The sequence below is a fragment of the Astyanax mexicanus genome, chromosome 15 (genome assembly GCF_023375975.1).
Source record: "Astyanax mexicanus isolate ESR-SI-001 chromosome 15, AstMex3_surface, whole genome shotgun sequence".
In the NCBI taxonomy this organism is placed as follows: Eukaryota; Metazoa; Chordata; class Actinopteri; order Characiformes; family Acestrorhamphidae; genus Astyanax; species Astyanax mexicanus.
In genome coordinates this window covers 45231479-45256821 of record NC_064422.1, presented here as the reverse complement: position 1 = coordinate 45256821, position 25343 = coordinate 45231479, and the positions used below count along the sequence as shown (strand labels likewise).

At 37.3% G+C, this 25343-nt stretch overlaps 1 protein-coding gene across 1 annotated transcript in view; it reads left to right on the top strand.

Moving 5' to 3' along the window:
* Positions 1–1819: 1819 nt before the first annotated feature.
* Positions 1820–25343, top strand: part of ca10a (carbonic anhydrase Xa) — a 388601-nt gene continuing 365077 nt past the window's right edge. The window contains exon 1 of the mRNA XM_049464652.1: positions 1820–2368. Coding sequence (XP_049320609.1) covers positions 2308–2368 — 61 coding nt within the window. The 5' untranslated portion in view covers positions 1820–2307. The remainder of the gene's footprint in view (positions 2369–25343) is intronic.

Sequence of the window (25343 nt, the reverse complement as noted above, 5' to 3'; positions counted from 1 at the left end):
TCACAAGCCATCAAACCAAGCTGAACTGCTTGTATTTTTGCACCAGGAGTAAAGCAGCATAAAGTTATCCAAAAGCAGTGTGTAAGACTGGTGGAGGAGGAAAATATGGTGCCAAGATAAATGAAGAAAACTGTGATTAAAAACCAGGGTTATTCCACCAAATATTGATTATTTCTGAACTTTTAAAACTTTATGAATATGAACTTGCTTCCTTTGCTTTATTATTTGAGGTCTGAAAGCTCTGCATCTTTTTTAGTTATTTCAGTCATTTCTCATTTTCTGTAAATAAATGCTCTAAATGAGAATATTTTTATTTGTAATTTGGGAGAAATGTTGTCTGTAGTTTATAGAATAAAACAACAATGTTCTTTTTACTCAAACATAAACCTATAAATAGCAAAATCAGAGAAAGTGTATTGTACACAGCTGGGATGCACCCAATAACTATAAGACGTGAGTGTGTTAGTTTAGTGTGTATATAGTGGTGTGTGTGTGTGTGTGTGTGTGTGTGTGTGTGGTGGTGGTGGTGGTTTGGGCTGCTGGCTCTCTTTGCAGCTGCATTAATCTCACCGGCCTACTACAGCCCAGCGCATCTGCCACCAGCGCCCCCTACCAGCAGCACAGAGAACTGCAGCACTGAGAGTTACAGCACATCTCCCTACCTCTCCATCTCTCTCTCTTTCTCTCTCCATCTCCCGTTTTCTTTCCCACTTCTGTATCTCTCTCTTTCTCTTCTCTTTTTGTAGAAAATATCGTTTTGTATCCTTCACTCCATCCTCTTTCTGTATCTCTCTCCATCTCTTCTTTTTTCTTCTGTATCTCTATCTCTCTCTCTCTCTTATAGTTCAATCTCTTTCCTTTCTACCCCTCTCCTCTTTCTCTACTCCTTCTCTCACACACCCACACCTCTATCTATCTCTCTCATAGATCAATCTCTCTCTCTCCTCCTATCTCTCCATACTCTTTCTGTCTTTGTCCCTCTCTCTTTCTATAGCTCTCTTTCTCTCTCTATCTCTCCCACACCCTCTCTATCTCTCTCTATTCTTTCTATAGCTCTCATTTTTGTCTTGCTTTGTATCTCTCTCTCTCGATCTCCTTCTGTATCTCTCACACCCTCCTTTATCTCTCTATCTCTCTCATAGACGTTCAATCTCTCTCCCCCTTTCTCCATACTCTTTTTGTTTTCTACTCTCTCTCTCCCTCTCTCTTCTCTTTCTGTATCCCTCTCACCCACCCTCCTCTCTCTCTCTCTCTCTCTCATTTTTTTCTAGCCTTGTAGCGTGCTCTCTCTTATTCTCCTCTTTCTGTATCTCTCTCTCTTTCACAGAAGCTCAATCTCTCTTTCTCCCCCTCCCCTCTCTCCATACTCTTTCTGTCCTCTCTCTCCTCTTTCTCTTTTTCTCACTCTCTCATTTTTTCTAGCTTTGTAGCGCTATCTCTCTCAAATAGGCTCAATCTCTCTTCTCTTTCTGTATCTCTCTCGACCCTCTACCATCTATCTTTCTTTACTCTGTCTATAGCTCTCTCTTATCTTTCTAGTTCTGTAGCTCTCTCTCTCTATCCCTCACTTTCTAGTTCTGGAGCTCTCTCACCCTATCCTCTCACTCCTCTCTTTCTGTCTCTCTCACCCTACCTCCTCTATTTCTCTCTCTCTCTCTCGCTCTCTCATTTTGTTCTAGCTTTATAGCGCTCTCTCTCTTTCACTATCTCTCTCTCTCTTTCTCTTTCATAGAAGCTCAATCTCTCTCTCCCCCCTCCCCTCTCTCCATACTCGTTCTGTACCCCCCCCCCCCCTCTCTCTCTCTCTCTCTCTGTCACTGTGCGCGTGCTGGAGCAGATGAGCGCGCGGGCGCATGATGGCCTTGGCGCGTGAGCTGCGTCTGTGTTCCCCGGGAAGGTAAAGGTAGAGGTGCGGCGGGTGTTTGGGAGGAGCGCGCGCTGCTGCTGCTGTTGGTGCTGCTGTTTATTCCCCGCGCGAGCTGCGTGTTTTTTGATGGAGGTTTTGGCGGGACGGGGCGAAGCGTCGTGCGCAGTGTCCGTGCTGAGGAGGATCTGTGTCGGTGGGAAGTTTGTGCAGCGCTCGCGCGGCGGCTCGCGCGGCAGTGGAGTGTGTGTATTGTAGCCGCGGCTCCGGTGCTATGATGAAGATGATGATGCTGCTGCTGCCATGCGCGTGCTGAGGAGGAGCGAGCCCGGAGACAGAGATCAACACTGATATTCAGCCCGCTGCTGTTGTGGTTTTATTGTTTTTTTTTTCTTCTTTTTATCCCCGCGCGCGCCATGCACCTGGAATAAGGAGGAGGCACCATGGATTTAATCTGGGAACTATTTCTGATCCTGCAAGCCAGTTTCATCGTGTGCACCACAGGTACGCAACTTTACGCACGCGCGGGTTCTGCGTTTGTGCGCCAAAACGCGCTTTAGAGCGGAGTGCATGAGGAGCGGGTGGCACAGTTGACCCACCTTGAGCGTTGAGATGCGGTTGAATGATCAGTGGGTTGAGGTTTTAACGTTTGATAAACGTTGGAGAGAAAAAAAAAACGTTTGATGCTTTATAGTTGATGTTTTATTTTATTATTATTTTTTTTTGTGGAATCAAATAACTTGTATTCAAAAGCATGGGTGTTTAAAACTATTATAGTGTCTTTAATACACCATTAAACCGTGGAGCATACTTTTTTTCTAGAGTGCATATAGAGTGCATTAGATCTGCTGAATAAATCTATCGTTTATCGGATTAAATGGGTTGAAAAGTAATTGATTTAGCGTAGGTGGCACATTTTGATAGAGGATGCGTCAGTCAGTCAATCAATCATTCAATCTCTCTCGGATCGTCACTTCAGATCAGGGTGGGATGATGCTAGCTGCACTATTGCTTCATTTTAATGGTTGCAATTGGTTGCAACTCGTTTAATTCGTTTGCATAGCCATAGATCACGTCCTTTTTATGCTTTACGCGCGTTTATTTCAGCTTTAAGTCTAATGCACCTTTGTTTTCATTGGTGCACTCGTGGATATTCCCATAAATTCCCTCAGATACCTTCAAAACCCCTCAAAATCGTCAAAAAAAATGCACAAAACCCCGAATTTTAGCCTTGAAGTTGTGCGTAACAGCGTAACACACCCTCCTCTCTAAGATCTCTGGAAGGAACTCCATCTATTGATCTCTGTATGTTGGTCACGCCATCAGTGTTGACTTAGTGGAGCTTTGTTTTAAAACCACAGCTGTTAACAATACAAGCCCTGCTCTGTGGAAGATAGCTGGCTTTCTCTACATCTCACACACATACACACACACACAGACACACACAGACACACACACACACACACACACACACACACACTCAAAACCCAAGATGCAGCACTGATACTGCCAGTGGAAGATGATGTACCTATGATATATCATGTATGATGGTACGGCAGCACGGTTGTTTAGTGGATAACACGTTTGCCTCCCAGCGCTGGGGTTTCAGGTTCAATTCTTTATCTGTGTGGAGTTTCCATGTTCTCCTCCTATCCATTACAAAATGTCAGGGTATTTTTGCGATAATCATATTCTTGGCATTTAAAAAAATATATATAACTTCAAAAATAAACTACTGCACTGCAATAAACTACTGCAACCAAATAAATATTAATGTTTTATTTAGTATAAATTAAGATTTTCATACATTTGATAGAAACAAAACAATTATTCATAAACAGTAAAGTAATGTAGCCACAAAAATCTACTACAAAACTAAAGTGCAGCATATTTTTAATGCATGCATTTAATGCAGGCATATAAACTGCAATTAAATACCGTGAACAGCACACTCAAACACAACACACACACACACACACACATCTCAAAAGCAAAGATGCTGCACTGATACTGCACAATATGGGGTCCAACCAGCTCTCAGAAAGCTATACATCATGCTATATCATGTATGATGGTACAGCAGCCTGGTGGTTTAGGGGATAACAAGTTTGCCTCCTAGCAGTGGGGTCTTGGGTTCAATTCCTTGTCTGGGTGGAGTTCCTTTTTCTCATTTTATCTGTGTGGAATTCCTCTCACAGTCCCTAAATATAGAGATCAGGTATGTGGATGCCAGGGCTGGACGATACGGTCCTACAATATTATCACAATATTTAAGGGCTTTTTTTTTTGCGATAATGATATCCTGTATGTGTGTGTTATGGAGTCACAGTTATAGAAGCACCGCTTGATTGATTGATTGAACAAACATACAAATAAATACAATAGACCACATAACCATTATCCCATATTACTCAGGGGATATCTATGTATTGTATGAAAAGTCGAATAAGCAGATATCACTATTATCACTATGTGTTTTTTTTATTGTGGCAGATTTTCTTGCAGTATTATTATACACAATATATATAATAATTATGTGGTATTTTTATATGATAATTTTTTTTCTTCAATCGATGACAAAAAATTAATTTAAGACTAAACTTTTATATATATTTTTAATGGTTATCTAAATGTGAATGAAATATTTAGTGTTATACACACTTTCTGTTTGTATTGTTGGTGCTAATCTATTAAAATAATAATATTACATTTTAATTTGAATTTTAAGATTAAAATTGTATTAATCACAACAGTAATATGGGACTAAATCATGATTTCTTTTTTTTTTTAATCTGGTACTAAACTGTATTTTTTGGGAAGTGGTCAGTAATAATAGTGTAGGGTCCAAATTCTTTTTTACTGTATTATTTTAATATCTCATGGTAGATTTGATGTAATATTCTGAGTTACTGAGTTTAAATGAGTTACTGAGAGTTTTAATGGAGGAAATAAACGCTAGTGTAGCTCCATATTCCACACTCAAAAGTAAAAAATCTAAATCTACTTTCTGAACTCAGTAACGGTAAGCCTGAGTTGCGTTAAATCACTAAATAAAACCGATAATGCGGCACCAGTCTCAGCCCATTTTGTCATGTGATTAATTTAAGTAAAAATAATATAATAATTACTGCATGCATGAATGTTTTAATGTAGACATCCCTGGATTAAACACAACAATATATTGAGAATCAATACTTTTACAATACACTTTTACAAAATATAAAATCACAGTACTTTTATAGACGGATATTTTCTTATACCTCTAGCTGCAATAAAAAAAAAGACTTAAATTAAAGGAGAAATAAAGACAGGCTCTAAGGTATATTAACTACTAAAGAGCATCAGCCTCAGCATCAGCACCGCTCCCAGTGCCACTATCAGTCTGCAGGAGCGTGGCTGGGAGTGTGACTTCTTATGACTGTGTGTGAATTTTTCTCTCCCCGAGACGAGCTCCTGACAGCTGTTCAGTCTGAGAGCTGTGATGCTCGGCTGGCGTTTGACTTTGACTTTTTATCTGCACATTTTTTCCCTGGATGATTGGCGTCTGTTTTTGACTGGTTGCATCATACCACATGTAAGCTGCTGGCCGTCACCCCATCACCTCCATCACCTCCATCACCCCCATCATCCCCCATCACCTCCATCACCCCCATCACCTCCAATAATCTCAACATCCTTAATATCCTCAACATCATCACCCCCATCACCTCCATCACCCCCCATCACCTCCATCACCCCATCACCCCCCATCACCTCCATCACCCCCGTCACCCCATCACCCCCCCATCACCTCCATCACCCCCGTCACCTCCGTCACCCCATCACCCCCATCACCCCCAACATTCTCAACATCCTTAATATCCTCAACTTCCATCACGCCCTCACCCTCATCACCCCTCACCATATCCTCAACAACCTCATCACCCTCAACATCCTTAATTTCCTCAACATCCTTAATTTCCTCAACATCCTTAATTTCCTCAACACCCTTAAAATCATCACCCCAACATCCTTAACTTCCTGAACATCCTTAACATCCTCAACATCCTTAATTTCCTCAACACCCTCAAAATCATCACCCCCAACATCCTCAACATCCTTCATTTCTTCAACATCCTTAATTTCTTCAACATCCTTAACATCCTCAACATCCTTAATTTCCTCAACACCCTCAAAATCATCACCCCCAACATCCTCAACATCCTTCATTTCTTCAACATCCTTAATTTCTTCAACATCCTTATCATGCTCAACATCCTTTATTTCCTCAACATCCTCAAAATCATCACCCCCAACATCTTTAAAATTCTTAATTTCCTCAACATCATCATCCTCATCATCCTCATCACTCTCAACATCCTTAACATCCTCAACATCCGTATTTTCCTCAACATCATCATCCTCGTCACCCCCAACATCCTTAACATTATCACCATCACCCCCATCACCCCCAACATGCTCAACATCCTTAATACCCTCAACATCCTCAACATCCTGCACTCCTGCATTATTCTGTATATTGCATTATCAAACAATACAGGAATTCCCCCTCCACACTTAATGGCAAGTCAGCAGAAATAAGTTAAATTAAATTAAATTGAAATATATACATGAATACAGCATTTAGATCTGTAGTTTTTATGCTATATGGTGGGTAAGTTTTGGGGATTTGTCTTCATTATTGTCTTCAGACATCAGAAAGCTTTGTGTGTGAGTTCTTGTTAGTGACACACTTGAAGAGCAGCGCTGAAGAAATATTCTAGGTTAAACATTTTAGATGCTACCTGAAGTAAAGGTCGAAATATTATGCAAAACTTTTGTGCATTTTTGTATTTCCACCTTGATCTCTCTGCCCTGATAAACACTATACACACTCCATACATTGAAATATCCATCGGTTTTCATCAGAATCAGCTAAATCAGAGTTTGGTGTCAGGAATCATCATTTGCTTCTATGAGCTGTTTGGATGGCTCCTCCCTTTATTGTGACATCACAATAAAGTAAACATGCATAGAAAATCCCTGGCTCCACCCCTCATGCATCAACACTCCCCACCAGAGCCCCGCCCACTAGATCAGTTGAATAAACAACATTTCAGGCTGCTGGTTCAGAACTTCAAACAGTATTCTGCAGAATTAGAAAGCAGACTTCGTCGGAGTGAGGGATCTGTGCCTACTATCTGTGGCAAGATCAGCAAATGATGGAGATGTAAGACCTTTTAAATAATGAGTTTTGTGTTTCCATTGCAGTTAAGCATGAACTAGCTTATTCATGTTTTGCCATTTAGCCCCAAGCTAACGCTAATGTGTAGTAAATGTTCAGTGTAAACAGCTCATTTGCATAAAAGTGACTTATTAAACTACTTGTTCTGAAAGGGACTGAAACTGAGCATAGACTGATTTTTCTTTTCTAGCTTGTGTATAAAGAGTATGATATGTCCTCTTTAACACTCACTGCAGTATTTATGCAACACTATGATTGTTCAAGTGTCTGGTCAGCTCATTATGAATAATATAAATGTTTCTTTTTTCTTTTATTGGTGTGCTACATGCTAAGAGGATGAAACAACAGTTTACTGGAGATAATTTTTCTGTATATTTAATCTTTGGCTTCAGACATCAGTTTGAAATTAACACAGGAAATATTGTAAGTGTGGTTGCAGTTAAGCAGCTACCTGATGTATTCAGTGACGTATTCAACCTGTCGTATTCACTTCACTTGAAACACAGCAGAGAAGGTTTAGCTCAACACAGAAAATAGTGTAGGTATTTAACTCTACGCCGTCTTTCCTCAACAGTCTGCTGATCAGCTCATCATAAAATGATGTAAAATGCAGATGGTAATTTCCGAGACGATGCTGCACTCGCTGTCTGTCTGCTGGAGGCTTTCATTTCTTTGCATACTTCATTATTAGCTTCAGACTTCAGAGAGTTTATGTGTGAGTTCTCATTACTGACACACTTAAAGAACAGACGAGGAGGAGGAAGTTGGACAGAAATACAGAAATATTGCAATCTACCCAAGTGAAAAGATACCTTAAGTAAGCGGCACTTAATACAGCATTTATTCACATATTTACCCAATGTTTGTTCAACATCAGTTTTTTTTTTCTACATCAGGTAATATTGTAGGCTATACAGTAGGGGTGGACAATATATGAATCTAAAATAATATTACAATATTTGAGGTTATTTTCACAATATTCTTGGCAGTATGGTAAAACAGATTTGTTTTGACTAATTTCAAGAATATACTATTGCAATAAAAAAATATTTTAAAAAAATCATACATTCAGTAGAAACAAACAAAAAAAATAATCTAAAAAAACTTGCCCAAGTTGATTCCACATTACACCAAAAAAAAACACCCATTATTAATTAAAAGAATTAGTACCTGCCCAAAGTGTACTTTTCCCATCGTTACGACAGCAAAGACACACTGACACAATCTAAATCAAGCTGTATGGTTGACAGCTTGCCAATAGTTTGATAAAATAGGGCCCTATGAATTATGATGCTATGGTGTCTCTGGTGGTTGCGAAGGCGTTGCTATTGTATCGTTGGTGGTTGCAATGTTGATGCTAAGGTGTTGCTATGGTGTCTGTTGTGGTTACTATGGTGTTGCTAGGTGGTTGCTAAGGGATTGCTATGGTATCCATGATGGTTGTCATGGTGTTGCTAAGCAGTTGCTAGGTGCTTGCTAAGCAGTTGCTAAGTGCTTGCTAAGGCGTTGCTATGGTGTCCATGAAGGTTGCTATGGTGTTGCTAAGGTGTTGCTATGGTATCCATGATGGTTGCTATAATGTTGCGAAGTAGTTGCTTGGTGCTTGCTAAGGCATTGCTATGGTGTCCATGAATGTTGCTATGGTGTTGCTAAGCAGTTGCTAAGTGGTTGCTAAGGTGCTGCTAGGTGGTTGTTAAGGTGTTGCTAGGTCGTTGCTATGGTATCTATGGAGGTTACTATGGTGTTGCTAAGCAGTGGCTAGGTGGTTGCTAAGCTATCCATGGTGGTTGCGCCCCTTTCTGTATGAGTTGTGAGGTGTTATCTTGTGATTGCAGGTTGTACAGTGTAGCTGTAGGGAGCTCTGTTAGAATACAGTAGATTTTAGCGAGGTTTTAGAAGCTCCTTCATTCTCCTTGTTTTTCTCCTCGTTTTTTTGGTGAAAATCGGTTTATTAAAAGCTCTTGATTTGGATCCAGAATCTGTGGGAGCTGTGAAAATTCATACAGTGAATAAAACTGTTAGATGTAAGAAGATGTCCAGAGTAACAAAGGGCTCTTTGTTAGGAGTGATGCTCAGCAATGCGGGATGCATTAATAACATCTGATGGTTAAATCTTGTGTGGGTGTATACAGGGTTCATACTCTTTTTAACCAATACATTTCCATGATTTTTTCATTATTTTTTTAATGACATTTCCATGATGCCTTTAAGGCAAATTTTCATGACCATACGATTTTTAAAACATTAGTGCAGACCTGGATGATAAAACCAAAAATAAACTAAAACTACAATTAAAATTGATTATAGTAGATCTAAAACGAATCAGATCAAATCTTAAAAAATAAAATGTGTGTCAGATCCTGAGAGCTCTATTGTGTAAACTGGGCTAAAATACAGAATTAACTCTAAACTGACATATTTGTAGCTCAAAATAGATTTTCTTCATCAATAAACTGAAACACAAAGATTTTAAGACCAAATTTCAAGAAAAAAAAAACATAAAACCATTTATATATATATATATATATATATATATATTTTTTTTTTGCACACTGCATAATTTGCACACTGTCTTGTTATTTATTATTCTTTGTCTGTATTGTGTTGTATTGTCTGTCTGCACTTTTGTACTGTTGCACTATTGTTCTGTCTACACTGTGTTTATGTGCACCATGGTCCCTGGAGGAACGTTGTTTCGTTTCACTGTGTACTCTGTATATAGCTGAAATGACAATAAAAACCACTTTGACCTTGACCTTTTGACCTATATATATATATATATATATATATATATATATATTACGAAGCTTTGCTTACCAGCACAGCTCACCTGCTAACCCCACCCACTACCCACACCCACTAACCACACCCCCTAATTAATCTGTTATCTCCAAGCAATGCACTTCAAACACAAACAGAGACAGAGAGAGATTCACAGTAAAATCAGAGTTTTTATTTCTAAATAATCTGCTGATGAATTCAGATTAACACCAGCAGTTACTGGGAGCTGGATTTGGATTAGTTTTAGCTGGATTTGATGGTGAAGGTGGATGAAGATCTGCTGCTCCAGGTGAAATGTGCTCTCTGCAGGTAAACCTGCTGTTTAACTAACTTTTAGACAGCATAGTATATTAAATGTTGATTTAATACACTTGATTTTGGCTAGTTCTGCTGTTTGTTGTTAGTGAACAGCTGGCCAGAAAATGTCTAGTTAAGGTATGGGGTTAAATTTCGCAGTTAGTTCCCTGATAGAGAAAATAACATTGAATAAATGTTAATAATGTTTTGGCTGCATTAGCTACATTTTTTAAGGTTGATGATGGAAAAAATTTACATTAAAACAACGTTTATTTAACATTTCTAATAGGTATTATTGTTATCAGTGTCGAAATTCTGACATTAAATAAATGTTCATTTAAAGGTGTTGACTGGTTGGAGCTCTGGATCTACTACTATTGATATAATCTAATATAATATAATATAACATTTAATGTTAAGACTATTAAGAAAAACATGGACTTATTTACTAAACACAAAAAAAGTGTTAAACAAAACAGAATATGTTTTATTTTATACAGTTTTTAAGTATTTGGCATTTTCTCAGTCAGCTTTATGCTTAAGGTAGAGTCACCTGCAGTTCAGGCTTTCAGTTAACAGCTGCGCCTCGTTAAGAGTTTATTACTTGAATTGCTTTCTTAGTTGTGAAGAGGTGGAGTTGGTATAGAGTGATACTTGTGAAAGTTTATATAAGCTCAATATCTGTTCAAAATACCAAACAATATCATAAAATACATCATGGAGGTATATTAATTACATATATAACAGCTGTGCTTTATATGTATGTTAATATGCTTTAATTTATGACATTATGTATTTTCTTTATATTAATGTTTTGCTGCACATAACAGTAATTGAGGTCTGTTTTCCATTAGAATTAAAAAGTTTACCAGCCAATCAAACAGAAGCTTACTGTACAGGAAAACACAGCAACTCTATACACTATAGAGCCATTAAGGCAAAGTAAAAGCTGATTTTTACTAATTTTATGTGGCTTTATAATCTTTATTTTACTTTTTATGGATGCTAAAATGGAAATAAAATCCCATCACTGGAACATTATTCAGGTCTGAAAGGGTTAACTATTATAAAAATGTAAATTAGTTAGAGCACTTGTAAAAGGATCCTCTCACTCAGCAGTGTGGAGGTAACTTTCAAAATACAAGTCCTTCACTGATAACTCCTGTTGTAAAATTAATGTATTTTTTAGCTGCTATATAATAATATAAATATATAAATCTAGAAAGAAAAAAATATTAACACTATTAATCCTGCTACACAGAGAAACAGAACATTTTAAAGGCCTTGCAAACTTTCAATATATTGAATATTAAATATTTTGTTTGGAAGCATTTAAAAAGTTATATTGATATTGACCCTAATCGCTAAGTAAAAAAATAGTTTTTTTTTACTCAGGCAGTCTTCATTTATCACTATTTTCCACTGTATTTTCACATTCTGTCCATTTTTATTTGGTCTAGTTATAGAAATCACTGATTGGTAAATTATATACATTCTTAGATTTAAACATTGCAGCTTATCAGAGACACAGTTTTGATTTAATTGTGATTCAAAATCAACTTTATGCTTTTGCTTTTAGGGGTGCTGAAAGCCCGTTCCCGCCACCTAAATAACAAAAAATATATATTATTATTAAGTAAACTGCTATCTAATTATTTTGAAATAGGAAGTCCATTATTTTGAGACAGTAAGCCGTTATTTTGACGTAGTAAGTCTTTATTTTGATATACTAAATCGTTATCTTAAGATACTATCTCATTTAAAAAAAAATACTAAATCATTATTTTAAGATACTATCTCATTATTTTGAGATAGTAAATCATTATTTTAAGATACTATCTCATTATTTTGAGATAGTAAGTCATTATTTTAAGATACTAAGTCAATATTGTAAGATATTGACCAACTATTTTGAGATACCAAATAATTATTTTGAGATAGTGAGTCATTAGTCTCAGATACTGTCTCATTATTTTGAGATACTAAATATGTAATTTTAAATACTATCTTACAGTATCTCTACAGTATCTTATTTTAAGATACTTTCTTACTATTTTGAGTTATTTAATCATTATTTTAAGATTCTCTCTCATTATGTTGAGATAATAAATTATTATTTTAAGATAATAGCTCATTATTTGGAGATATTAAGTTGTGATTTGGAGATACTTAATCATTATTTTAAGATACTATCTCATTATTTTAAAAAAGTAAGTTGTTATTTTAAGATACTCATTATTTGGAGGTAGTAAATCATTATTTTGAGATACTATCTCATTATTTTGAAAGAGTAAGTTGTTATTTTAAGATACTCATTATTTGGAGGTAGTAAATCATTATTTTGAGATACTATCTCATTATTTTGAAAGAGTAAGTTGTTATTTTAAGATACTCATTATTTGGAGGTAGTAAATCATTATTTTGAGATACTATCTCATTATTTTGAAAGAGTAAGTTGTTATTTTAAGATACTCATTAATTGGAGGTAGTAAATCATTATTTTGAGATACTATCTCATTATTTTGAAAGAGTAAGTTGTTATTTTAAGATACTCATTATTTGGAGGTAGTAAATCATTATTTTGAGATACTATCTCATTATTTTTAAAAAGTAAGTTGTTATTTTAAGATACTCATTAATTGGAGGTAGTATATCATTATTTTGAGATACTATCTCATTATTTTGCGTTTGGTGCCTCTGTAAGTGGATAGAGGGTGGAGCTAAACCCTGGTGTGGATTGTAGCAGGATTGTGGAGTGGATTGGGTGATGTGAAACTGTGGAGTGGAACGGATCGAAACTGAAAAGACAAACAGAGTAAAATCAGATGCAGATAGTAATGGGTTCTGTACAGAACTGTTTATAGCAGTGAATAATGAGATGTTACAGAAAAATAACCTGTATTTTGAGAACGAGGGAACCTTTTCCCTCTTTTTCTCTCGTTTTTTCCTTTTTTCACTCTTTTTTCCACTGCTGTCCGTTTTCATTTGGTGCAGTTATAGAAGCGGCTGCTTGGTAATGGGAAAAGTAATGCAGTGTGTTGCGCTGCTTGTTGTGTCGAGCAGAACCAGATACAGGTTCAGTTCCCTCCTGTCTGAGAGTCCTGAGGTCCTATCGTATGTCCTGCGTAAGGCCAGTCATGATGTTAATTGCTATCTTATACCCTGCGCTGTTAAAATAGCATCAGAGTTTAGGAGTATATCTACATCTGATGGGCGTGGTGGTCTGGAAGTGAGGTGAGTTCAGGTAAATTTCTGACGTGTTTCTATCTCGGCGGTGGGAAATACAGGTGCACCACTGACTGATTAAATCCCTGACAGCAGTCAACTGTCAAAAGTCCAATCCTATCAAATTCCTACTTCAGACTTAATTTATTTTCCCGAACAAAAGTAAAAGCAAGCAAGCATCTGACCAATACTAAAATAAAATTCTCAATCTAACTATTTAATATTGGGTTTGTACAAAATTTCAACAATTTGAATCGATATAATGATATTGACCCTAATGCTATGCCTGATTTGTTCACTGTTTTTTTTTGCAATTTATCACCTTGCTTACAGTATTGCAATATATTGTGATATATTTAATATATTATACATATACCCTGTATTGTGATTAGTCAGTAGGGACAAAACGTAAATAAAGAGGTAAAAGAAAAACTCACTAATATATAACTTAAGCCTTATCTACACGGGATTATTTTCTCAGGGGGACGTCTGAGAAAAACACGTACATGATCGTTCTGGACGGGAATAAAATCACAGAGGATAAAAAACAAACATAAAAGAGAAAATTACACAGAACCCCCTGAGAAACTAATCCTGTACAGATAGAGCTTTAGCATCATTAGCGATTAATAGGGGTCAATATCATTCTAACAAGTTAAGAAGTTAAGATTTTATATAAACACTGTGTAACAATACTTCACTTGTATCAATGTTTTTGGGAATGTTACTTTTAACATTTTCATAATGTGAGTATTGTTGCAAACCATTATTACCTTCCTGAAAATGCTAAATGCTAATCTTTCTCGAGACTTTTTAAAATATTGTTAAACGTTCTTAAAGCTGTCTCTCTATTAGCTAGAACAAACTTTTTGTACATTTTATAGATTTTTTTTGATTATTTAGTAAAACATGATAAAAAGTTCTTATCTTTGATGAATAGCACACCTCCGTTCCCCCACAGCGTTCAGAGATCCAGAAATTTTAACAGTTTCTCCAACAAACACCCTTCAGACTGGGTGATACGGAGCATAATTTACCCTGATAAATCAGGTTTTCTATGAAGGATTTTAATTATATAAAATTATATTTTATGGTAAAGTTTATAGTTAGAGAGTGGGGACAGGAAACTAATTCTATATTTCAGTGTTCTAAGTAGTTTTTTTAATGGTTTTATGTATTATGTATTTTAAAGTTTTTTTGTGTGCACATTTATACATACAATTATACAATTTTCTGGGTACAGAAATGGCACCTTAGAGTTTTGCATTCTGTCTGTTTTTATTATTTATAATTATCAGTCATTCCAATCTAATTGAGTTGATTGATTGAAAGTGTGGTGTAATTGGAGATTTGATGATGCATTGACTAGTTTCCTAAAAAATCATGATATAAGTGGAGTTTCTGTAATTAGCAGTGCTGATAAATATATTTTATTTGGCTAATATAAACATTCAGAGTGTGCAATTCAGTGAAACCAGTCTAATTAGTTGTATTCAGTGTGCATAAAAAGAGAGGAAATTGTGTGTGAATACAGCTCTGTGGATAATTGATTAATTAGAAGAAATAATCAGATATTTTACAGTGTTCTTTCTTCTTTTTGGCATTTTTAAAATTCTTAGTTCTGCTTAAACTGACTGTAACTGCAGGGGGGAGGGGTTGGACCTCAAGTACTGTATTATTTTTACTATAAGGTGCACTTAAAATCCTTTAATTTTACCCAAAAATCTTCAGAGCTCCTTATAATCCGGTGCTCCTTATGTATGAATTCTACCAGGCAGGTATTAAGGAGCAGTGAAACCACTTATAACAGTTATAAGAGTTTTTAAGTGAAGTTTCTCCAGCACCAAGGCTGGAGCAGCATTAGCATTAGCTGCTAACCGTGCTAAACGCTAGCTCTTTCACTGGTCAGAGGCAAGTATTATTGGACTGTTGTCTGTGCATTTCCCATTTTAAAATAAGCTATGTGGGACGAACCACTAGCTATGGTTACCACTAGTGTAGCTCTGTCGGACAGCATTAGCCGGCAACTGTTAGCACTAGCTCTTAGCTGCTAATGCTAATTCTTATGCTGCTGCATTCAGCCTTAGTGTAAATCTGAAAGCTAAGCTTACTGTAAATAAATAGAAGCGCTTTACTCACCCAAATAAACAGGAGTTTTCAGGAGAGAAATCTGTGTAGATTAACATCCAGCACTCGATTAACTTTAAAAGATAAAGGAAACATGGTGACACCCCTGTTCCTTACTAGTGCTGCATAGTGCTGCCTTATAATCCAGTGCGCTTATAGTGTGAAAAATACGGAAATAACTACTACAAGCACTGTGATCTTGGTGAGTTGAATCATCTTTATGGTAATGTATTGGTGCTTTCACTCTTACCTGGTTTGGTCCAGACTGTGAAAATCCTAAAAGGCGCTGAAAAACAAAGTTTGGACCAAAAATAAGACGTTTTTACACCTGTAATTGGTTTCTCTGGTCTAAATCAGTTGATGAGTTTGATGAATTTATTTTAAAGAAATGTATATAGACTGCATGTTCAAATAATTGATATTTATGACAAAAAAATCACTCCTGTTACTGGAACTCACTCCTGTTACTTTTTATGTTTTGAGTAACATTACTGAGTTTTTAGCATATAATTAGCGAAAATATGAAAAACAGCTAAATGGCGGCTATGCTAATAACATGAGGACACTGAGCACATTCTAGTGATTTTTCAAAAATGTGGATTTTAAAAATAAAAGAATAAGATATAAAAAATTATTAATTTTGGTAACAGGACTGAGTGTTGAGATTGAGCTCCTCAGTCATCTCTACAATAAGATCAAATATACAGAAGAAAAAAAAAACAAATGATGGAAAACTTAATTTTTGGTATTGGTGCTTTCACTCCTACATGGTTTGGTCCAGACTATAAAAAAAATATGCATAAAAGGTGCTGAAAATCAAAGTTTGAACCAAAATTACGATGTTTTACCACCTGTAATTGTTTTTTTTTTTGGTCTAAATCAGTTGATGAGTTTGTTTACTTGCAGCGTTTCCTCCTCGGTTTGGTTTGTTTTCACACAGGCACAAACTTAAACGCACCAAAGTGCTTACCTATAAACCACGTAAGCGCATCGTCTACACTGATTGGTCAGAGCTGTCTAATGCGGGAGCGAGAAAAAGTGAATATAGTGAGAAAATTTGCGTTTTAGTGTGTATATCTATATATCTGTGCAGTGTAAAGCTGCTTTAACACAACAGAACCCAGACTTTTTTTAAACACAGTGTTTTTTACAGCTGTACACTGTGGTACACAGTGCTGCACATGCCGCGGTCTTATTGAGTAAACAGCATGGAGCAGCAGCAGCAGGGACAGCGTTTGTTCACAGCTGTGGTAATTATAGCGTTATCTGGTTAATATATCAGATTAAACCATAGTCTGTGTATAGCTGGACAGAGCATCGTCTCTCAAAAGTGAAGCCACCACAGGTCGGGCGCCCCCTGCTGTTCGGTTTCAGAAAGCTGTGTAACCCCACCCATCCCCATAGGTTTCAATATTAAAACAGAACAACTTTCAATCACGTTTTTTCCTAATATACTGTAATTCTACCTCCATTATTTAAATGCAACAGCTAGTGTAACCTCTGCTTATATTGTTAAATTTTTATATCCACACAGAATTTGTTTTTTAAAACGTTATTCAGCTCTATTCAAAAAAGGTGTGGTTATTGTAAAAGGGCTGGTTATGGGCGGGACCAATAACAGACCGTCAGCTCCGCTCCGCTCTGCTCTGCAGCCTGTGACCTCGAGGCAGCCCTCAGGGGCGGGGTTATTTAAATGAGTAGGCTGTCTCTCCACAGTCTTTCTCCCTCCTCTGGTCTCTACTGCACAGACTCGGGTTTCAGGATCGCCAACATGGAGGAAGATTTTGGCTTCATTTTCACTGAATAAATGGGAACTGCGACACGGCGTCCATCTTTTTTTTACAGTCTCTGGATTAAACTCAAATAAAAGGAGTATATTTGTTTGCTGGTTCAAATCAAGACCAGATCACGTTCTCATCATGTTTGATTCTCACCTGAGTGTGATTTTTTTTTTTTTTTTTACACCTTCTCAATTAATCTGCACTAATAGTACAAACCAACCAGAGTCCGTTTTAACCTGAAACAAAAAGTGCTGGTGTGAAAATCAATGTACACTAAGAGTATTAGAAACAGCCTTGAAACAGAATATTGTCTGTCTGGCAGATGGTTAAACTCCCGCGTCTGATTCATCTCACTCCCGTCTTAATTTAATAATATTTAAACAATAAAATAACTCATCTGTTTATCTGAGGAATCTTTCAGGAGTCTAGTCAGTGTGGGCGAAGGCCTCGTACTTTTCTCATTTGTTTGCAGAAATTATTGAAAAGAAAATCAAAGATTAAGCTTCTCTTTTCTTTTCTCATTCTTTCTGTGTGTCTGTAAATCGATCAAGCGTAACATTATGACCGCCTAATTATTTCTACATCTATAATTCAATTTTACAGCACTACTGTTTATATAGCTCACTCTGTAGCTGTATAATAATTTACAGACTGTAGTTCTGTCTCTGTTTCTCTGTATAATTTATTTTTCTCCTCCTTATTTTCACCCTGTTCTTCAATACTCAGAACCCACAGGATAGAAAGCCTCCAAATAGCAGCTATTATTATTATTTTTTTTTTTTTTCTGCTGTGTGTGTTTGAGTGTGTTTCTCCGCTGTGTGTGTTTGAGTGTGTTTCTCCGCTGTGTGTGTTTGAGTGTGTTTCTCTGCTGTGTGTGTTTGAGTGTGTTTCTCCGCTGTGTGTGTTTGAGTGTGTTTCTCCGCTGTGTGTGTTTGAGTGTGTTTCTCCGCTGTGTGTGTTTGAGTGTGTTTCTCTGCTGTGTGTGTTTGAGTGTGTTTCTCCGCTGTGTGTGTTTGAGTGTGTTTCTCCGCTGTGTGTGTTTGAGTGTGTTTCTCCGCTGTGTGTGTTTGAGTGTGTTTCTCCGCTGTGTGTGTTTGAGTGTGTTTCTCCGCTGTGTGTGTTTGAGTGTGTTTCTCTGCTGTATGTGTTTGAGTGTGTTTCTCTGCTGTGTGTGTTTGAGTGTGTTTCTCCGCTGTGTGTGTTTGAGTGTGTTTCTCCGCTGTGTGTGTTTGAGTGTGTTTCTCCGCTGTGTGTGTTTGAGTGTGTTTCTCCGCTGTGTGTGTTTGAGTGTGTTTCTCTGCTGTGTGTGTTTGAGTGTGTTTCTCCGCTGTGTGTGTTTGAGTGTGTTTCTCCGCTGTGTGTGTTTGAGTGTGTTTCTCCGCTGTGTGTGTTTGAGTGTGTTTCTCCGCTGTGTGTGTTTGAGTGTGTTTCTCTGCTGTGTGTGTTTGAGTGTGTTTCTCTGCTGTGTGTGTTTGAGTGTGTTTCTCTGCTGTGTGTGTGTTTGAGTGTGTTTCTCCGCTGTGTGTGTTTGAGTGTGTTTCTCTGCTGTGTGTGTTTGAGTGTGTTTCTCTGCTGTGTGTGTTTGAGTGTGTTTCTCTGCTGTGTGTGTGTGAGTGTGTTTCTCTGCTGTGTGTGTGTTTGAGTGTTTCTCTGCTGTGTGTGTTTGAGTGTGTTTCTCTGCTGTGTGTGTTTGAGTGTGTTTCTCTGCTGTGTGTGTTTGAGTGTGTTTCTCTGCTGTGTGTGTTTGAGTGTGTTTCTCTGCTGTGTGTGTTTGAGTGTGTTTCTCTGCTGTGTGTGTTTCTCTGCTGTGTGTGTTTGAATGTGTTTCTCTGCTGTGTGTGTTTGAGTGTGTTTCTCTGCTGTGTGTGTTTGAATGTGTTTCTCTGCTGTGTGTGTTTGAGTGTGTTTCTCTGCTGTGTGTGTTTGAGTGTGTTTCTCTGCTGTGTGTGTTGTATGAGTGTATTTTATTAATGTATTTTATTGACACAATGCAGAATTTACAGAATGTACAATATTATTTTTTTGTTTCAGTTTGATTTATAGGACTTATATTTAGTTTGTGAAGGCAGTAATGGTTTTTATCTCATTACAGTGTATTTTGAATGTGATAGACCAGCTTTAATGCTAAATTATGTAAAATCGATGTGAAAGGATCAGAAGTAGCTTGCCTGCTTTTAGCTGAATAAATCTGAGTTAGAAATTTTGTTCACATGTTGGCTCAGTTTATCCCCCTGCCCTGGCATTTTCAGCCACTTGAAAGGGGAATTGAATAGTTAATCCAGTCAGTCCATTATTCCCGGAGAACTTTATTAATTACGAGTGAACGCTGAGTCCAGAACCCCTGAAGAGCAGCTCTCGCTCTCGTTTGGAGAGGAACATTTACGCCGGCGCTGACATAGAATGAATTTTATGTGAATAAATGACTTTAAATATAACTTTAAAAGTGCATTAGTCATAAAGTTGAATTTTTCTCACTTTCTCTAACTGATTAAAAACAGTAAAGCTGTTTACTGATCTCCTGTCAGTCTGTTTGAGACACTATGAAAAACCTTGTATGGCCGTTTCATTTAAAAAGTCTTGTTTTTATCAATCAAGAATTTAATTGTTAAACAATCGAGAATTTGTTCTCAGATCAGATTTGGCAACCTTGATATTTCACATTTCCTCAATATAAAGTGAATCTGGATCTGGATTTAAAGTGAAAAAATCTGATTCTGTTCAGACTGCAGACACATCGGATTTGTTTCTCAGATTGGATTTGCATGTCTGAAAATCACAAATGTATCTGTATGGGTAGCTGTGGTATCTATATGGGTTGCTGTGGTATCTGTATATGGGTTGCTGTGGTATCTGTATGAGTTGCTGTGGTATCTGTATATGGGTTGCTGTGGTATCTGTATGGATTGCTGTGGTATCTGTATATGGGTTGCTGTGGTATCTGTATGGATTGCTGTGGTATCTGTGTATGGGTTGCTGTGGTATCTGTGTATGGATTGCTGAGGTATCTGTGTATGGGTTGCTGTGGTATCTGTATGGATTGCTGTGGTATCTGTGTATGGGTTGCTGTGGTATCTGTATATGGGTTGCTGTGGTATCTGTATGAGTTGCTGTGGTATCTGTGTATGGATTGCTGAGGTATCTGTGTATGGGTTGCTGTGGTATCTGTATATGGGTTGCTGAGGTATCTGTATATGGGTTGCTGTGGTATCTGTATGGATTGCTGTGGTATCTGTGTATGGATTGCTGAGGTATCTGTGTATGGGTTGCTGTGGTATCTGTATGGATTGCTGTGGTATCTGTGTATGGATTGCTGAGGTATCTGTGTATGGGTTGCTGTGGTATCTGTGTATGGATTGCTGAGGTATCTGTGTATGGGTTGCTGTGGTATCTGTATATGGGTTGCTGAGGTATCTGTATATGGGTTGCTGTGGTATCTGTATGGATTGCTGTGGTATCTGTGTATGGGTTGCTGTGGTATCTGTATATGGGTTGCTGTGGTATCTGTATGAGTTGCTGTGGTATCTGTGTATGGGTTGCTGTGGTATCTGTATATGGGTTGCTGAGGTATCTGTATATGGGTTGCTGAGGTATCTGTATATGGGTTGCTGTGGTATCTGTATATGGGTTGCTGTGGTATCTGTATATGGGTTGCTGTGGTATCTGTATATGGGTTGCTGTGGTATCTGTATGAGTTGCTGTGGTATCTGTGTATGGGTTGCTGATGTATCTGTATATGGGTTGCTGTGGTATCTGTATATGGGTTGATGTGGTATCTGTGTATGAATTGCTGTGGTCTCTGTATATGGGTTGATGTGGTATCTGTGTATGGGTTGCTGTGGTATCTGTATATGGGTTGCTGTGGTATCTGTATATGGGTTGCTGTGGTATCTGTATATGGGTTGCTGTGGTATCTGTGTATGGGTTGCTGTGGTATCTGTATATGGGTTGCTGAGGTATCTGTATATGGGTTGCTGTGGTATCTGTATGGATTGCTGTGGTATCTGTGTATGGGTTGCTGTGGTATCTGTATATGGGTTGCTGAGGTATCTGTATATGGGTTGCTGTGGTATCTGTATATGGGTTGCTGAGGTATCTGTATATGGGTTGCTGTGGTATCTGTATATGGGTTGCTGTGGTATCTGTGTGGGTTGCTGTGGTGTGCATTTAATTTTTTCCATTCCGCCTTAAATGCTGCAGCTTTTGTCGTCTGTTGCATCATTTAAGGTGGAACGGGGAAGTTAGTAATCCTGAACATCTCAGGGTTAACATTAACATTTCTCATTATGTTGAGCTTCCAGAGCTCATTGATTAAAAGAGATGCTGGAAGGATCTTTCTATCAGTAGTCGGGTGAATTCTTATATTGTGGGACTGGGATCAGTTTTAATCACGTTGCTGCAGTTGTGCACAGCTGTGCGTAAGCTGCTGATGCTGCTGATGCTGCTGATGGTGATGGTGGTGATGGTGGTGTAGTGGATAACAGTATTAGGTGGCTTCCACAGAGCCCACAGTCATTAGTATAAACTCAGACATGTGGCATGTGTCCACGGCTCAGAGCAGTGTAACGCTGTTATACTGTAAAAATATACAATTCTGATGGTCTTCAGCCAATACTTAAATAAATACCCTGTAGTAAGATAAAAAAATATATATGTTGAACACTTTCCTAAATAACCCAGACTAAATATATTCCATTAAACACTAAAATACAAAAGCCATTTTCTGGCAACTTAATTATCTGTATTGGACAACTTTAATTTTCTCATCCATCTGAATTTTTCTGCCCACTTAAACATGTTGGATATCACTCTGGATTAATAGAGATGGATGGATGGATGGATAGATAGATGCTATTTAAAAATGCTTTCTACTAGGGCTGGGCGATATGGCCCTAAAATTATAAAAATAAATATGACAAAACACTGAATAAAAAAAGTATATATATTGCAAGAATGCACTAAAATAAAAATTACATTTTATTATTGCATACAATATGATATATATATATATATATATATATATATATATATATATATATATATATATATATATATATATGATATTTCCTGATACTAATACTAATAATACACTCCAAATATCTCCATATATCCAGGATTAAAGTAAAATAAATGATACTGGACAGATATAATCTGTCTCTAGTAGATCTATAATGGGAAATGAGAACAGTGTGAAAAAACAGTAAAAAAAAAAAACAGTAAAAAAAATAGCAGTGTGTGTGATATAGCACCATATTTCAGGGTATATTATCGTTCACCATATTGTTCACTAATATTGCGTACGATATAAAATGACACACCCCTACTTTCTGCTAAAACTGAAAAACGTATTCACCATACTTAAAATACTTTTTTGGATCAATATAATTCTACAAGAAATTGATACAACTCAGAAAGTCTATTGCAAACCTTTGCACTGATTTATTTATTTATTTATTTTTACTCGAGGCTCTATTTTTTTGAGTGTTTATGCAGTCCGTAGCGTATAGCAGCGCCGCCTCACAATGCCTCAGACAGCGTTTCTCTCTCCTCCGCCGCCTAGACAGCGTCTAAACTGCATCAGTCAAGTAGTTTAATCTTTAATACTGCATATCTTCGCTGTCCAGTGAAAAACACTTATCTCCAAAACAGCAACTTTACAGGAGAGAGAAAAAACCTTGTAAACTTTCAATGGAAGTCGATGTAAAAAGAGTTTGTTTCAGGTCATTTTGAAGAGTTCCTATTAGTGCGTTCATCAAGAAATTTTGGCACAGTGTAAGGGACAGTTTGTCTGTTCAGATTATGTAGTAAACTAAAAGTCGATAAAAATGGAGATAAGTGTTTTTTATAGGACAGAGACGAAATATACAGGACATACAGAGAATTGAAATTATGGTACTCTCCTTCGCAAATTTTTTACAGTAAAGTACAGAAAATAGATATATAATATAAAAGAACGGGGGACACTATATGTACAATATATCAAAGACACAAATAGAAATATGTGAGACAGAAGACAATAATGCAATAGTGATTGGGGAGTACATACAGATAAACAGTATAAACAGAACCTTTATAAAACAGTAGTGCAAACATAGTGTATAATATTGCATCAGTAGAGCAGGTATGGGGATGTGTACTGCATGCCCGTTTTTCAGGGTCCGTATCAGAAGCCGAGCAGAACGCGGACGTGCCGCACTGAAGGGTGAGACATTAAGCTCATAAGCGAGCTCTGATAGCTACAGTACAGCTGCAGGACCGGCCGGACCACTCCTGCACACTCTGGCACAATCTCAGCCCTCTAATCTGATAATCCCATGCAGATGTGTGGGAGAGAGAGAGACGTGGGGAAGACTGAGAGAAAAATAAACACAATCCACAAACTGCAGGCTGTGGATTTCCTATACTGAGGATATATTTATATACAGTGTGCAGGAAAATGTGTTTGCTATTTTCATAATTTCTTATTTTGTTGCCTGTTCTTCTCTCTTAAATGTGTCAGATCATCAAACTTTTTATTTTAATTTAATATCAGACAAATACACTCACAGACCACTTTATTAGGTAACCCTGTCCACTTGCATATTAACGCAAATGTTGAATCAGCCAATCACATGTTAGCATCTCAATGCATTTAGGCATGTGTGTGTGTGTGTGTTTGTGTGTGTGAACTAAGACAATGAAACTGAAACACCTGGTTTTAGAGCACAATAATTGATTGTGGTGACGGACAGTTCTGGTGGAAACAGGAGAGTTGAGGTGCACATTGAATTCTGCGTGATTTGATCAGCCGTGGTTTTATGTTTTTTGGATACAATCCGGGTTAGCACCCGAACATCCCTTTCAGACAGCTTCCTCTTACAGCGTCCACAGTTAATCCTGTTGGATGTGGTCGGTTCTTCTTGGTGGTATGCTGACATTACCCTGGATACCGTGGCTCTTGATGCATCACAAAGACTTGCTGTCTTGGTCACAGATGCTCCAGCAAGACGTGCACCAACAATTTGTCCTCTTTTGAACTCTGGTATGTCTCCCATAATGTTGTGTGCATTGTAATATTTAGAGCAGAACTGTGCTCTTACCCTGCTAATTGAACCTTCACACTCTGCTCTTACTGGTGCAATAATGTGCAATTAATGAAGATTGAACACCAGGCTGCTCCAATTTAGCCATGAAACCTAAAATCCCACACTAAAATGATGACAGGTGTTTCAGTTTCATTGTCCAACCCCTGTATGGCAAAGAATCCATTTAAGCATTCAAAGGGTTCTTTGTGTTGCTTGGAGGTCTTTGAGGGGTGTTGGATGGTAGCTTTAGATTCTGGGCATCCTCAAGGAGAGCTTTGGAAATGGTTAACTGAGCACACACACACACACACACACACTTCAAAGCACACAGCAGGTAGTGTGTGTGCTGCAGAAATCCAGGGGCCTGGGGTTCTGGGTTTGATTCTTGCTCCAGTCACTGTCTGTAAGGTGTGTGTAGTGTGTGTGTGTGTGTGTAAGGTGTGTGTTCAGTGTGTGTGTTTGTAAGGTGTGTGTGGTGAAGCATTTAGATACTCTTATCTGGGGAGCTGTTTGTTAACTTGTAGTTTCTAAAGCTGGTAACTCTGATAAACTAACCCTAAAATACTAGAATTGTGTGAATGTTCCTTCAATATTACGTTGCAAAAAGTTGCATTTACTTAAATTTGTCGTACGCAATGTTGCACACACTGTAATGTGACTATTGTTGAGTCTTAGTTCCATTGTTTCTTGCAGTAATGCAGTAAAATAGACACTTTATGTTCCATAAATAATCTTGTTTGTAATAGAGATGTTTAAGTGTAAAGAGCATTTTAATGGTCTAAATAAAATGCTAAATTGACAGTACTGTAGTATTGAAAGTAATATTGCAATACTGCAGTAATGCAGACTTTTCTAATGTTATCACTACCATTTATCAGAGAAATAGAATTCTTATTATCCAACATGTCATGATGTTATTTATGCAATCTGAATTTCCAAAATTAGAGTAACATAAATTATTTTATTCATTATTATTACATTAT